A 15,005-nucleotide genomic window follows, 5' to 3' on the forward strand; every position below is an offset into this window, starting at 1 on the left:
TCTGATACATGCTTTTGGTAATGCGTTATTCCATATTACTTGTATGACCTTATTCTATCAAACTTATAATCCAACTAGTTTACCATTAACAGAGATTGTTAAAAGGATAGAAAAATAATATAAAAACTGGCCTTAAAAAATTATCGCCTGCTACAAACTACTATATGGGCGCCAAATTGAAAGTTCGCCACGGTTTTAGGGTAAGTTGGCTACGCCTCTTATAAAACGAGGGCCGCGCGAGTGATAGATAGTGATAACACGCACTGGCCTACGTGTTCAACTGTTATGCGTCAAGTAGATTATGTCTTGTTAAGGTTGGCTTTCTAGGAAAATCGTGATAAAGGGAAACTATGATGAACCAACTTGCATCTCTCATTGCTTTGAGCTGAGGATTATATGGTTTCTCGTTAAAGCTATAGTGGAGTTTATTTGTCATTTCTTGTTACATGGTACATTTTTCAGTTATGTGTACTTTTAGTAAAGCTAGTATAAAATATAATATAAGCTATATATATATATATATATATATATATATATATATATATATATATATATATATATATATATATATATATATATATATATATACATATATACACATATATATATATATATATATATATATATATATATATATATATATATATATATATATATATATATATATATATATATATATATATATATATATATATATATAGGTTGATGAAATTTCATATATAAGTATTACATCAAAATCGTAGATCCGTATCAACTTTGGAGCGATTTCCGATAACCGGAAGGGGTACTTTTTCTACTTTGAATTTTTCAAAAGCCTATTTACTATGAGATAGATTATGGGTGTGATCCACCCAGTTGCCAGGGAAAGGGTACCAAATATGTTGCCACGGAAAGAGGGAAAGAGTTAAAATACATACTAAATTGGAGCATTTATAAACACGAGTGTTTCATTCAGCAGATTGCAAGGCTGTTTCATGGATGCAATGAAGGCGTTGGTATTGTTCACAAGTTTGGCTGTGCTTCTGTGGACGTGTGCTACAGTTACAGCCCAAGATGAGCTCAACACCACCTGTACATTAACCCCTGTCATCACGGATCAGCTGAAGACGAAACTTTATGAGTACTTTGATAAGTCGTCTGAGACCAAACTCCTAGAATATAAGTTGGTATTTGAAAATTACACGAATAGTCAGAAATGCAAGGATTCGGCTACTTCATTTGAAAACTGGAGGTGAGAAAATGTGAATAAATCGTGAATTGTATATATATATATATATATATATATATATATATATATATATATATATATATATATATATATATATATATATATATATATATATATATATAATTGCTTAAATATTTAAATTATCCATCTTCCCTGCCCTGTATTCCACCAAATCTGGAAGGCAACTTTATCATTCACATCTAAAAAGAAATTACACCTCAGCTTACATGTTTTTATCTTTTAATAAAAATCGATTAATTTCTATAATATTTTGTAACCTCGAACGTTATTAAAGCTACAGTCAAAGTAATAATAATGAATTAAATCCTATCGCCTGTGTTGTGAATTCCCACTGTGCATTTTCTATGTGGGAAAATTCATACAAATACATTTAACATTGAAATGATGTGTTTGGTACCCTTACCACTTATATGGTTTTTATTATACTATAATCACGGCCAGCTAGGGACATACCAATGGGTGAAAATATATTAAGTTATTTTTCTATAGCCAGCGTAAGATAGTAAAATTACGCAAACATTATTTTAAATTAAATTATAACCTAATGTAGTCAGTTCCAATATTAAAAAAAACACAAAGATTCAGATAAAATAATTAAGGTCTGTAATAGTATAGTAAAGAAACTAAACTCAATTACTTATTGTGGTTTTTTTTTTAAATTGTTTTCCATTTAACTTATCAATTTAGGTTTGGCCTACTTTCCCCCGACAGCTTACATTATACAGATATAAGTTTCCTTTCATTTCGATAAATTCTTATTCGTTTCATGTCACTTCACAAGAGTTCATTGTGAAAGTTTTACGTTGTTGTGAAAATTAAGTATTTGTTCTGATCATTTAAAGGGATGTTTCTACAAATGAATATATATTATTCTCTACGTGGACACCACCACGAACGCAAGGCGACTATCTATTCCTCCTCCCACCCCCTCCCTCGCTCTTCCGGCATGCGCAACAGACCATATCGCTATCTACCCCATCAGTGTGGTGAGCTGTGGTTCACAACGAATGTTTACAATCGTAGAGCCTGGTTGAATTAGTGGCGGCTATTAGGGGAGGGTAGTGTCGAATTCACAAATTATGAATTATTGATAATAATTATGTTGGACATTTTGCATTTCTATTAAACCTATAAGAATATACTTTGGTTTTTTCATATCCAAACAATTTGTTTCGAAGAAACAAAAATTATTAAATTTATTAATTACAATTTTCAATAAAAAAACATATTCTTTTTAAAAATTTAATTTAATCCTAGGTGGTATCGTGCACAAGAATTTGGATCTCTATATTTCTTTTTTTTCGATGAAGATATTTGGACAAATGGAATTATGATTAAAAACGTCACGTCTTCTGTTGAAATACAATTTAAAACTACGCCTGAAAATTGTCTTGTAAATTTAACGTGTAGAGGACAGCAGACTTTAATTAGAAATGCTTTAATTTCAGGTATACTTTTGTTTGTTATAGGATATAGGAATATATATCGTATATTCAAATGATAATTATATATATATATATATATATATATATATATATATATATATATATATATATATATATATATTTACTTTCCTCCAGATTTTAACCTAAAAAAAGAACTTCAACTGCTAGATATAGAACTTTCTAAAAATATAGAGATCTGCTTGAATGTCAATGAGATTGACACGTTTGAAAATTACAGGTATCTCTGCAATGAGTGACTAGAAAATGACGTTGTTTACTGTGAACAAGTGTATTTTAGGATTCTCTTCATTTTACGCAGTTAACATTGTCTACTACTTTATTCAAGAAAAACATAGTTTACATTTTACTTATATCTCGTTTGCATCCTTTAGGTGTTGCGGATTCAATAGATGGAATGAATATTACTGCAATGACCAAAGTGTCTATTTTAAAATTGTCTTCTTTTATTTACCGTTCATCATATCCATTCCTATTATGATGTATATTCTGTATAAACTGTGGCTCAGTTACAGGTTAGTTTAAAAAAAATTCCGCAAAAATAATTGAAATATTCTATATTTAAAATTTTAATACCGAATTGATTTTAAAAATTTTAAATCATATTTCATATATTTTTATGTTATTGTCCATTCAACAGACCAATAAACTTTGGTATTTATTCAGAAGCCAATACTGAGATAAACAAGTAAGTGCTAACTGACAAGAATACAAAATTGTATTCTTATTGTATTAAACAATACATACATAAACATGCATAAATGTATCAATTTCGAGGCTTTACATCAATTTATTTTAAATAATAATCATTAAAAAAAGTTTTAAAAAACCCACGTTTTCTGATTGAACTAAAAAGTAGAAAATAAATACTATACATCACAATAATGCAAGCGATCACTCTACTATAAGCGATCAAAAACGTGGGGCGCCGAAGTAAAAGTTATATTACTATTGATTAGATAATACTATTGACTTTTATTAGGGAGCTTGTAGAGAGTCAACAGTATTAGAAACTGTAAGAAAATCACGGCGCCCCACGTTTTTGATCGCTTATAGTAGAGTGATCGCTTGCATTATTGTGATGTATAGTATTTATTTTCTACTTTTTAGTTCAATCAGAAAACGTGGGTTTTTTAAAACTTTTTTAATGATTATTATTTTCTACTTTTTAGTCTTTGTCTGTTTGCATTAAAATCTTGCTATCGATTTTATCTTTTCACTTTTTTTTGGGTAAACGAAGACAACTCGTAAAAAGACAACTCGTAAAAGACAACTCGAAAAAAAATCGTTGTGTGAATACGTTACTGACTAGAACACGTGTCGAGTGGGATAGCAATCGTGTGCCCAACCACTCGACCATATCGTCTCCCCCAAACTGGCCTACATCCTGTAACTTTAAACTCGGTTCAAAGTAAATTATTTGCCCCTAAGCCTGTGGCAACGTTGGATCGTTCGCTTCACTGCGCGCGAGGTACGCGTCGCTGGTTTTTTTTCTAATGGCTCGCAGAGGAGAATTATATATATAGATTATATAGCGGTCTAAAATGCTCAATAAAATGTTTCCATTGATCAATTTAGTAATAATAACAATTGCATATTCTATGGTCATCCAAAAGAAAGCTTCCCTGAAAATTTCAGCGCGCTAGCTAACTGGGAAGTGCCAGAAATTTCGATCGCAAGATTTGATTGGAAAGACAAACAAACACAGAAACACAGACACAGAGAAAGCAAGTTAAAGAAAACGTGGGAATTTAATCAGCATTTACACATTAAAAATGATAAACTGCAAACAAAAATAAAAAGGTTTACCTAAAGAACCTTAAAATACAATAAAGCGAGAGTGAACTCCCCTAAACTATCTCGCTCTCTTTTGTAAAACAGTTAAAGGAATGCACCTCCAGTCCGATGGGCCTTACACATTTTTACTTTTTCGTATACTACGTATAGAGGAAGTATTGTAATCGTGCAAAAAAATTGGAATATTTACATATCTCGACGTTTTACACCCCCTTGAGTCGGAAAAACATAGTTTTGCAATGTTGTACGTATATCTGTGTGTATGTGTATGTGTGTCTGTGAACACGATACCTTGAGTACTGTTAAAGATAGGTTGATGAAATTTCATATATAAGCTTTGTATCGGCGATTTCCGGTAACCGGAAGTGGAACTTATGCTATTTTCAATTTGTCAAAAACCTATATTTTGAGATCTGTTGCAGATAGATTAATGAAATTTTCTGCCTCCTTTCTAATTTTACGTAATGTAATTTCCGTTGATTTAAGTAGTAATTTCCCAATTCTCTAAAAAAAACGCATGTGAATTTACAAAGTTCTAATAATTTTCCGCACTGTTATACACATCTTAGTTTGGCGTTCACTTGGTGTGCAATTCTTTTTTCTACGGGATTTTATTCTATTTTTGAAAGTTTAAGTAATACAAAATGGATTAAAAATCATGTCTATATCTCGAGTTGCCATCCCCCGTAGTGTTATATAACAATATTCGAGAAAGTTTAGGGAAGATCACTACCGGTTTAGTGACCATGTTTTTAATACTTTCATTCTTAAAATAGAACCGAGTAGAAAAAAAATTGCACACCAATTAAACTTAATCAGCGTGTGTACTTCCCTTAAAAAAACAAAATGGGGGGGGGGGGGGGGGGGAAAGAATTTTTATTACTTTGTTTTGGTGTTAGGAAAACAAGTTAATAAAAAGTCTAGTGACAATTTAAGCGGAATTTCCTTATGTTAATAAGTAAATCATCCTATAAATATAAACTCCTACACGATGCTCAGTTTAAACCACACGAGCAGAGCTAGTCCCCGCCCCCTCGCGAGATCTGCGCGAGTCTGGCCAATGGCAGCGTGTGTAGACGTTACCTCTCACTAGCGACTGCCTCAGCCGGTGTGCTATATTTGTATATTCTTAGTAATCTTAGCCAATGCAAATTAGAAGAAATTAATTTTTTGTGACCGAAAGAAAGGATATTTTTGAAAACTTTCTTCGGCAATATTGTTCTCAATTATGGCAGGAATCGATTGGTAAATGTTTCAAGTCGCTAAGTGGTCTGGTTTCCGAGATATGGGCCAAAAACTGCATTTTCGAGGTTTTTTGGCTTTTCCGGGAAATCCAGGAAGGAATTCCGGGAATTTTTTGGGCCCACAATCATCCTCTGAACTTGCTTAACATATTTGCTTTGGAACTAGTCCTCGATATTGCTTCGTTTAGGAGGAGATACGACTTAAAGCTGCGGACATCCATTCCCAGAAATGTCGAGTTAATAATCGCAATTCTCCAGAATGGAAATTGCGCTAAAATAATAATTACATAATTAGCGGGGATTGATTAAGTGCAATGATGTTAGTATTTTTAATACTGCCTTTTTTTTATTCCATGCACTGAATAATTATTACTTTTAATCAAAGCAAGGTGAAGTAACAAAAGACATCTTTATTCGGGAATGGGAATTCCCGCAGGCTATTATTTGTGTTTTTTTGCGCATTCATTTTGTCTGTCCTTTTTTGCGCACAAAGGGGAATTCGTTTTTGTTGGTCGCACCAGAAAGCTCTTTTATAGACACCTGCACCAAACTACAAGAAGATATACTAGCCGTCCCGGATTGTGTTGTGTTCGTGTTGTGTTTGTGTTGTGTTTGTATTGTGTTGTGTTGTGTATGTTATGTGTTGTGGTTGTATTTGCGTTTGGATTTGGTTTTTTTCGTTTGCTTTTTCGTTTGTTTTTTCTTTGTGTTTGTATTGGTGTGTGTGGTTGTGGTTGGATTTGTTGTTAGGTTTTTGTTTTCGTTTGTATTTGTAATTGTGTTTGCGTTATGTTTGCGGTTTTTTGTTTTTGTTTTGAGTTGTTGTGGTTAGGGTGGGAAATGCCGAGTATATGATGATTTCTAAACACACGGGTAATGGTCTTTAACAGAAAGGTTTTTCACAGAGGCCAGAGCAGGGCCTGGTCGGGACGGCTAGTACCTATTTAGAAACTGAAACGGTACTCATGTTATCGTGTTGACAGACACTAAAAAAAACAGAGACACAGACACACGGACACACAGATGAAATTAAATTGCAAACTAAGTGTTCCCAACGCAGTACTGTTTAAAACGCCGAGATTTGTGAAAATCTCGATTTAAAAATCTCGATTTCGTTTTTCTGCACGATTACAATGCTTCCTCTGTATACGAGAAGGTAAAAATGTAGCGTGCGAAACATTCTCATTTCATTAAATATTAGTTGAATAATAATATTCTAAGCTATAACGTTTTATAAGCATTTGAAAAATCAGCTAAATCTAAAAGTTAAGGAAATAGTTAAATTGAAATCCAATTTTTAAAAACTTAAAGCGTCCTCTTATCTGAGATAACACAAATAATGAAATGAATTACCAATATTTCATTTAAAATTAATTCTTCACAGGTGGCAGAAAATCAAATGTAGACTAGGTGAGAGTGCACATGGAAACGAAACTGTATTAGCATCCAAGTTAATCACAATGGAAGGCTCGACATGGCTACTGTTCGACTATTACATTCACAAGGTAAGTTTATATATACCGTGGCACACATTTATGCTATAATCAAACATGCATTTATATTCAGAAGCTTAAAGCAACAATTTCGGTAATTCAATTTTCTTTTTTTTTTCTTCATGAGCTCTTCTTCTTCTTTGCTGGTCATAGTGCTGACAACATATCCTTTTACATGCCGAGGATGAAAAATTCAGCCAATTCTGATCCCAAAGTACGTTATTTAATTAATTTAAAAAAATTTAAGGCCTACATTTTATAAGCACTATTTTATATTTTATATCTAAAAACACGAAGTGTAATTTTTTACATTTGTTTTTACAGATAAAAAAGAAATCATGTTGGAAATTAATCTTTTTTTCCAACATCGACGAGCCACCATTTTTCGCCAGACTATTGGAAAGATTTATGCTGACTCTTCCTTTTGTAGTGTTAGGTATAGAAAGTATAATAACTGGAGATTATAAATGGGCAAGCGTATATTTTATATTTTCTATAATCATCTGGTTGATGCTTGGAAAATTTTGCTATAAACAAATCGTAGAACGTTTTTTTCACAAATATGAACAAATTAAAACAAAACAGTTCATCATTATCTTATTAAACATTTGTGACGCTGCAGTGTTTTGCTCTTCCATTTTGTGCTATGTCGAAATAATTTTCACGTTTATAGCTTTCGCGTTCTTAGAATTTGAAAAGGCTGATGTCATAATTAGCATTGCACTAGTTGTAGTTATCTATTTGTATGGTGTTTTCGAGACAACTAACTTACAGTTGAAAATGTGCTTGGGAGCTTTCAAAAATGCATTGGATGATATGGTAATTACTAACAGACACGAGCAAACGAAAGAATTCATATTTCTACTAGAGTGTGAAGGTTAGTGACTTTTAGATATTTATCTTACCAAGTCGTACATGTGAATACATTCTGCAACGTTCTTTTTGTTCTCTTTGTATCTCTTTGTATCTCTTTGTATCTCTTTGTATCTCTTTTACTCACTCTCTCTCTCTCTCTCTCTCTCTCTCTCTCTCGCCTTCAAATATCTTACATTTAAAATTTTACAGTAAAAACATTAAATTTCTCAGACAAAATATCTTAGACTAAGTATTTACGACCTCACGCAAAATATTTTTGATCAAGTATCAATATCAATAATCCAAAACTAGCTTATACCCGTGCTCCGCTACGGTAAAAAAAAATGGCAGATCAACTTAACAAACATTTGCTCAGTTTCCCCGGTTGTCTGGGCGAGGGAGAGCTCTCCTCACGCACGACCACATTCTCCAAGCTCAAAAAGCGATGAAAAAATGAAATGATTTGTAAAAAGTATATTTCAATAGAAACTGAAGTTTAAAAAAAAAGATCAAGCAGAACTTGTTACCTCCCTGAGGTTCAAATCGTTTAAAAACTAAATTATCTTCCCCTACTAGCCATCACTAATTCGACCCGGCTCTATGATTGTAAACATTCGGCGTGAACCACAGCTCACCTGATTGGGGGAGGGGGGGGGTGATAGCGATATGGTCTGTTGCGCATGCCGGAAGATATATATATATATATATATATATATATATATATATATATATATATATATATATATATAGTATAATGTAGTTTAGTCAAAATAATTAAAACGAGCCGGCCCGCGGCATAACATACGCCGCTATTTAGTTGTTGCTTTTTCTACTTTTCAGTAATTCATAATTTGTGAATTCGACGGTACCAACGCTGCCACTGAAAATATTTCTTTAAAACACTATAAGTAGCACGTTAAGGACCATAACCCCCCCCCCCCCTTTCCGTCCCCCCCTCCCCCCCTTCGTTTAAAATCGTTTCAAACTAAATTATCTGCCCCTAATAGTCGTCACTAAACCCAGTTCTGCTTGTAAACATTTAGAGTGAACACAGCTCACTAAGACCATATAGGGGTGGGGGTGGTAGGGAGCGCGTTTTGCAGCTTGTTTTCTAGCGTCTCCCAGAAGAGAATTATATATATAGATTGAGTAGGCCTATAATATAATAGAATACATAGAAAATAGCAGAATAGAATTTCAGCGTCGGTTTATATTACAACATAGGGAACTGGAGAGGGGAAAACCACTAGCGGGCAGCCGTGAGACCTATTTGTCGATTTTGCTACCGTAGCAAAGCACGTGTCTGTATCTACACTATCTGTATTGTTTTGAAAAGCAGGGTCAAGGACGAACAACCAAGATGTCACTTCAGACATCTACCATAACCTTTTTCAATCAAGCGCGGAGCGCTCAGTTCTACTCCGATCGTCATCCAGAAACACTGTGTTTACAGAATTTTCGGGTAATTAAAAACGAGTGATGTTGAAAGTTTCATTTCACGTAGCGTAGAGCAATAAAAAAAAAAATTAAAAATAAAAATAAATGGAAGACTATAAAAAAAAAAAAAAAGAACAACTATTTAACGAATACCTCTATGTAAACGATTAACAATATTTTATTTACTCTCTTCAAATAAAATTTGAAATTTCGATACCGTTTTTAAAGATATTATATACTATACGTATTTAGGTAAATAAATATGCATATATATATATATATATATATATATATATATATATATATATATATATATATATATATATATATATATGAATAAACATTTACACTTATTCTTCAGATGATCCTGAAAGCAATATGAATATTGATGTCGAAAATAAGCTACCATTATTCTATGACACTGAGGGGAATTTATATGTTTGGAAAGATTTATTTTACTGTTGCTGCCACCGTTTCTTTGGTAGCCAACCGAAGTCAAGTCTCACAAATATTGCAATGGTAGGGTCACGTTTATTTTTTCGAATTGATATCAACAGAATATTCCTCTGTAAACAAACATGCAGTTTTAGTATGGTTGGTCTAGAATGTTTCCTTATTGCTTCCGCTAATTACTCCCATTCGAAATACGCCATCGTTATTGCCCCTGTTAAGTACCCCTATTCATAATAATTAACCCACTCCCAGGATTACCTATCAATATGCCAACAATAATTTTATGATATACAGGCTGAAAGGGCTACTCGATTCTTTGTTCTAGCTCTAACCCTAGTATAAACCACGGTTATGGTTACGTTTAATGTTAGGATCAGATTTATGGTCAGAGGGTAATGTCATACACATGTGTTTTTCGATTTGTAATATTCATGGGGGTAATTCACGATGTGTACCTGATCGAGGGAAGTAACTCGGATGTAAATTGTAGAGAGTTAATTGACAACAGTGTAAAGTACTGTTTCCATTTATATCATATTTAATTAATTATTCTGTTTCTATTTTTTCAAATGAAGGTAACAATGAGTTGCATTTTGAGCTGCTACCTTCTGATGCTCGGAATGTTGGTCTGGTATTTTGAAGATTTTTACGACTACAGTTTTCTGAAAACAGTGTTTATCATAATCGCTGGCGGACTGCTGCCTAAGGTGCTGGGAATGGTGTTTGGGGCACGTCATTGTTATGTACCGTTGCAAAATACTGATAACAGGCAAGTACACAAACATTTATGTGTGTATGTGTTAGTGTATATTTGTATGTGTATGCTTCATAATGCCTCGATCATCCATGAAAGATTGATAAACTTTGCTTGCCATTTTAAAAAAAATATTTTAGAAGTGTATTTTAATTATTTTATTTCTTTATTCTCAGGTTCCAAATATTTGTTCAAAAAGAAATCGAAGCCATTTATGTAAGATTGTATTAAATTATTAGTAAATACAAAAGTCACCGGCACTTGTTCGATTGAAATATCAATCAAACTTTCAGAGCTCTATTTTATCAAATCGGTTTTTACCAAACTTCTTACTCATGAAAACTGCCACTTAAAATTAAACTCTCCTTTTATTGATTTACGTTTTATCCAATCATATTCAACATATCATATTTTTTATGCAGAAAAAGGCTTCTGTGTCTGGGGCACCTCCTCAGGATGTAGGCCTACCGTTGCAAAATACTTTTAACGGGCAAGTACACAAATATTGATGTGTGTATGTGTTAGTGTACGTTTATATGTGTATGCTTAATAATGCATCAGGAGCTTTACAAGAGAGTTAAAAATTGCTTGCCACTTTTTAAATTTATTTTCGAAGAGTATTTTTAATTATTTTATTTCTTTATCGTCAGGTTCGAAATAAGTGTTCGAAAAGAAATAGAATCCATTTATGTAAGATTGTATTTAACTTTTAGAAAATAAGAAAGTCACTGTTTTTTTTTCTATTGAAACATTAATGAAACTTTCAAAACTGTCTTTAATCAAAATAGTTGTTATCAAACTTTATAGTCATAAAACTGAAACTTAAAATTAAAGTCTGTTTTTGTTGATTTTCTTTTCATCGAAATAATGTCTATGAAGATAACTTTAATAAATAAATTCTCAGGTTTTCTTGAGAGTTTAAGTTGTAGAAAATGTTAAAAGAATATATGAGTATATTCAGAAAATCATATATATTGTTGTTTTTTTTCTCCAGAAAATCGCTTCTAAAAATGTTCTGCTGTTTGTTGGGAGAACAGGGAATGGCAAGAGCTCATCAATCAGGTCAATTCTTAAAGACGGGACAACAGCACCTGGGACCTCAAAAACAGCAACTGACCCTTCAAAAACAGCACTTGACTCCTCAACAACAGCACCTGGCACCTCAACAACAGCACCTGGGACCTCAACACTACAACCTGGCTCAGATACTACCACCCACACCGTCGGCGACTTGGAGATGATTGCCGGCACTGGGATCGGTGATAACGGTGAAGATATGATAGTGAACGCTGAAGATTTAGTCAAATCGATATCAAGAAAATTGACCAACGGTTTTACTGCTCTGGTTTTTGTAGTCAAGTACGGCGTGAGGTTCACTAAACAAGAAGTAGACGCAGTGGAAACTGTCAAATCTATTTTTGGCAATGACGTGTTTGAAAAATGGGGGATTATCCTCATGACGTATGGAGATAACTTTTACCTTGACCATGATGATGATCCCAATTCTTTTATAGCATGGTGTCGAGCTCAAAATGGAGATTTTAAAAATCTTTTTGATGAATGCAACGAAAGATGTGTGCTATTTAACAACAAGACAAGCGACCCATTAGAACTGGAAAACCAGCGAGAGTTGTTATTGAAACAAGTAGAAGCTGTAAGAGAATCATCAAGTGGTCTCTACACATTCGCCCACCTTAAGTTTGCTGAGCAGAGTCGAAACTGTTGGGCAAGAAAAAACAAGGGGAAAGCTACTTATAATACTTTTAATTGACGGAAAGTGAAAACAAGAAATTTAAAAAGTAAAATAAGAAAACAAAACGATCAGCTAAAACACATTTCACAATGGACCCGAGCGAGAAAAATCTCAAAAGTATTCGGGAGGCCTATTCAATATTTTAAAAATCATGCACAGCGTAGTTAAAACTAATATGGTTATAAAATCCTTACTGGTTTTTTTTTCGGAATTTGCTGAAATTGGATGTATTTGATGTTTTTAATATTTTCCGTAACTAAAATAAAAAAAAAAGCAAAAACAATTTGGTTTTCAAGTGTAATTGCGACATTAACAAAGGCATCCTGCTATTCGATAGGTTAGCAGAATTGTTATTGTACTAAATGTAAACTAAAAATAATGGCAGAAATAAGTCATGTGGTTTAAATTCGAATTGTTGTTTTAAGCATGTACCTGCAAAGTTTTGTAAACAAAAAAATACTATAATGTGGGGCTGTCAGAAATCGATAAAGGAGTTCCTGTACAGTCAATTAATATTTGTCTTACGAAAGTGAAACATCGGGTAATAAACTAGAAATGATAAAAAAATAGAAATGTAGCCTATTCTCAACTAATTATTTTCAAGTTCCCTGGATTTCTAAATTTGTATAACATTGATTCTAAAATTTATGAGATATCTGAATTATTTTCTTTATTTTTTTTTGTATCATTTTTACGGTCGCTTTATTAATTCGGTCGCTTCCATTTCGTAGGATCAAATGGTTGCTAGTTTCAGAAAAATTTCTACACTTTTAAACAATGTCATGTCTTTCAACTCTAATTATTTTACTCTTGTTTGCAAAAATATCATCGTGCTTTTAACCTTTCGTTATTTTTTATATCAATTTTTTTTTGTGGAAGAATTAATTAAACTAATTTCTTTCTCTCTTTCTCTCTCTTTATACCTCACTCTCTCTCCCTCTCTTTCTATTATACTCTTTTGATTCTATGTAACTATATTTAATGGTCAATTTTAGTTAATATTTTAGCTTCAATTATTTTTCAAGAAATGCAAATAATTTTCAATGTAGATTTGTCAGCTATTTATTAACTTTGTTGAAATAAATGCTCATCAATAAAATAATTTCAGATTTTTAAAAAATTTAAAGTTTGAATCAATGGTAACCGTATTTTGTTTTGTCGCTATTCATATTTTCTAGGCCAGGGGTCTCCAAACTACGGCCCGCGGGCCGGATGCGGCCCTCGAAGTCCTCTCATCCGGCCCGCGGAGATCTTTTTGTCCAAGGAATATATGTTTGTTGGTGATGGCTGAGGAACTTTGCCAAGAAAAATCAAAGACATGCCTGGAAGAAACTGGCCCCCGAACTAAAATTTGATAGTTAATGCGGCCTTCGGACTGAAAAGTTTGGAGACCCCTGTTCTAGGCTAATACTATTAAAATAAGAAACAACCTGGGAAATAAAAAAATAACAACCAACAATAGCAGTTTGTATAAAGCTCTGTATAACGGCAATAAAATCGTAAGGTATTTTTTTACGCCATTGCGTGTAATATGTAGGCTCATAGAAAATTTATATATATATATATATATATATATATATATATATATATATATATATATATATATATATATATATATATAAATATATATATATATATATATATATATATATATATATAGGCCCTATATATATATATATATATATATATATATATATATATATATATATATATATATATATATATATATGTAAATATATATTTATGTATATATATATATAAATAAATATAAATATATATATATATATATATATATATATATATATATATATATATATATATATATATATATATATATATATATATATATATAAATGTATATATATATATATATATATATATATATATATATATATATATATATATATATATATATATATATATATATATATATATATATATATATATATGTATATATGTATATATAGATTTATATAGATGCTTATATATATATATATATATATATATATATATATATATATATATATATATATATATATATATATATATATATATATATATATATATATATATAATTTTATTTTTTACGTGTTGTAAATAAATATAGATTTAGAAGCTGAAAATTTTTTTTTGATTCGTGGATAAAATAAGGATTGCTGAGGGGTGAAACTCGAAATTTTCTGTTCTTTACATCATTCGCAAATTTATACAATCAGTTTTACTTAGTAAACCTTAAACGCAGATTCTACTAACCGATTGGGATTACAAGTTCAGTCGTTGATAAGCTAACCAGAACGTATCACAGCTCTGTTTATTAAATTATTTTTTTTTTTATTTTCATAATGTTACAGTATAGTCTAAAGCCTCTGGGGGCCTAAGCAGCTACATTTTAAAATCTCAATAAAAGTTAGTTTTTTAGTTATATTCCCTTTACAACGACCATCTATCTTACTTATTACGGTGCTTTGACCACAGGCGCTTTGACCATAAGGGGTTTGAGCATAGGG

General features: G+C 31.8%; 2 protein-coding genes across 2 annotated transcripts; both read left to right on the forward strand.

Moving 5' to 3' along the window:
• Positions 1 to 318: 318 nt before the first annotated feature.
• Positions 319 to 8,346, forward strand: LOC131938176 (uncharacterized). Its single transcript, XM_059296090.1, has 10 exons — positions 319 to 449; positions 956 to 1,231; positions 2,507 to 2,697; positions 2,830 to 2,932; positions 3,087 to 3,227; positions 3,353 to 3,400; positions 7,138 to 7,258; positions 7,374 to 7,460; positions 7,571 to 7,682; positions 8,333 to 8,346. The coding sequence occupies exons 2-10, from the start codon at positions 975 to 977 to the stop codon at positions 8,344 to 8,346; spliced, it is 1,074 nt and encodes a 357-aa protein (XP_059152073.1). The 5' UTR covers positions 319 to 449; positions 956 to 974.
• Positions 8,347 to 9,379: 1,033 nt separating this feature from the next.
• LOC131938184 (uncharacterized) lies at positions 9,380 to 14,030 on the forward strand. Its single transcript, XM_059296097.1, has 7 exons — positions 9,380 to 9,563; positions 9,900 to 10,057; positions 10,567 to 10,760; positions 10,922 to 10,961; positions 11,168 to 11,235; positions 11,396 to 11,435; positions 11,740 to 14,030. The coding sequence occupies exons 2-7, from the start codon at positions 9,917 to 9,919 to the stop codon at positions 12,514 to 12,516; spliced, it is 1,260 nt and encodes a 419-aa protein (XP_059152080.1). The 5' UTR covers positions 9,380 to 9,563; positions 9,900 to 9,916; the 3' UTR covers positions 12,517 to 14,030.
• Positions 14,031 to 15,005: the final 975 nt, after the last annotated feature.

Source organism: Physella acuta, unplaced genomic scaffold (assembly GCF_028476545.2).
Source record: "Physella acuta isolate Inbredline_101_S28 unplaced genomic scaffold, ASM2847654v3 ptg000236l, whole genome shotgun sequence".
Classification (NCBI taxonomy): domain Eukaryota; kingdom Metazoa; phylum Mollusca; class Gastropoda; family Physidae; genus Physella; species Physella acuta.

What these genes read in the sequence shown, in the direction of transcription:
- LOC131938184 (XM_059296097.1), top strand. Translation starts at nt 9,917, where the DNA reads ATGAATATTGATGTCGAAAATAAGCTACCATTATTCTATGACACTGAG. An exon ending in GTCTCACAAATATTGCAATG is followed by an intron (nt 10,058 to 10,566) that starts GTAGGGTCACGT and finishes TTTCAAATGAAG; the next exon opens with GTAACAATGAGTTGCATTTT. An exon ending in TTGCAAAATACTTTTAACGG is followed by an intron (nt 11,236 to 11,395) that starts GCAAGTACACAA and finishes CTTTATCGTCAG; the next exon opens with GTTCGAAATAAGTGTTCGAA.
- LOC131938176 (XM_059296090.1), top strand. Translation starts at nt 975, where the DNA reads ATGGATGCAATGAAGGCGTTGGTATTGTTCACAAGTTTGGCTGTGCTT. An exon ending in ACTTCATTTGAAAACTGGAG is followed by an intron (nt 1,232 to 2,506) that starts GTGAGAAAATGT and finishes ATTTAATCCTAG; the next exon opens with GTGGTATCGTGCACAAGAAT. An exon ending in GACACGTTTGAAAATTACAG is followed by an intron (nt 2,933 to 3,086) that starts GTATCTCTGCAA and finishes TGCATCCTTTAG; the next exon opens with GTGTTGCGGATTCAATAGAT.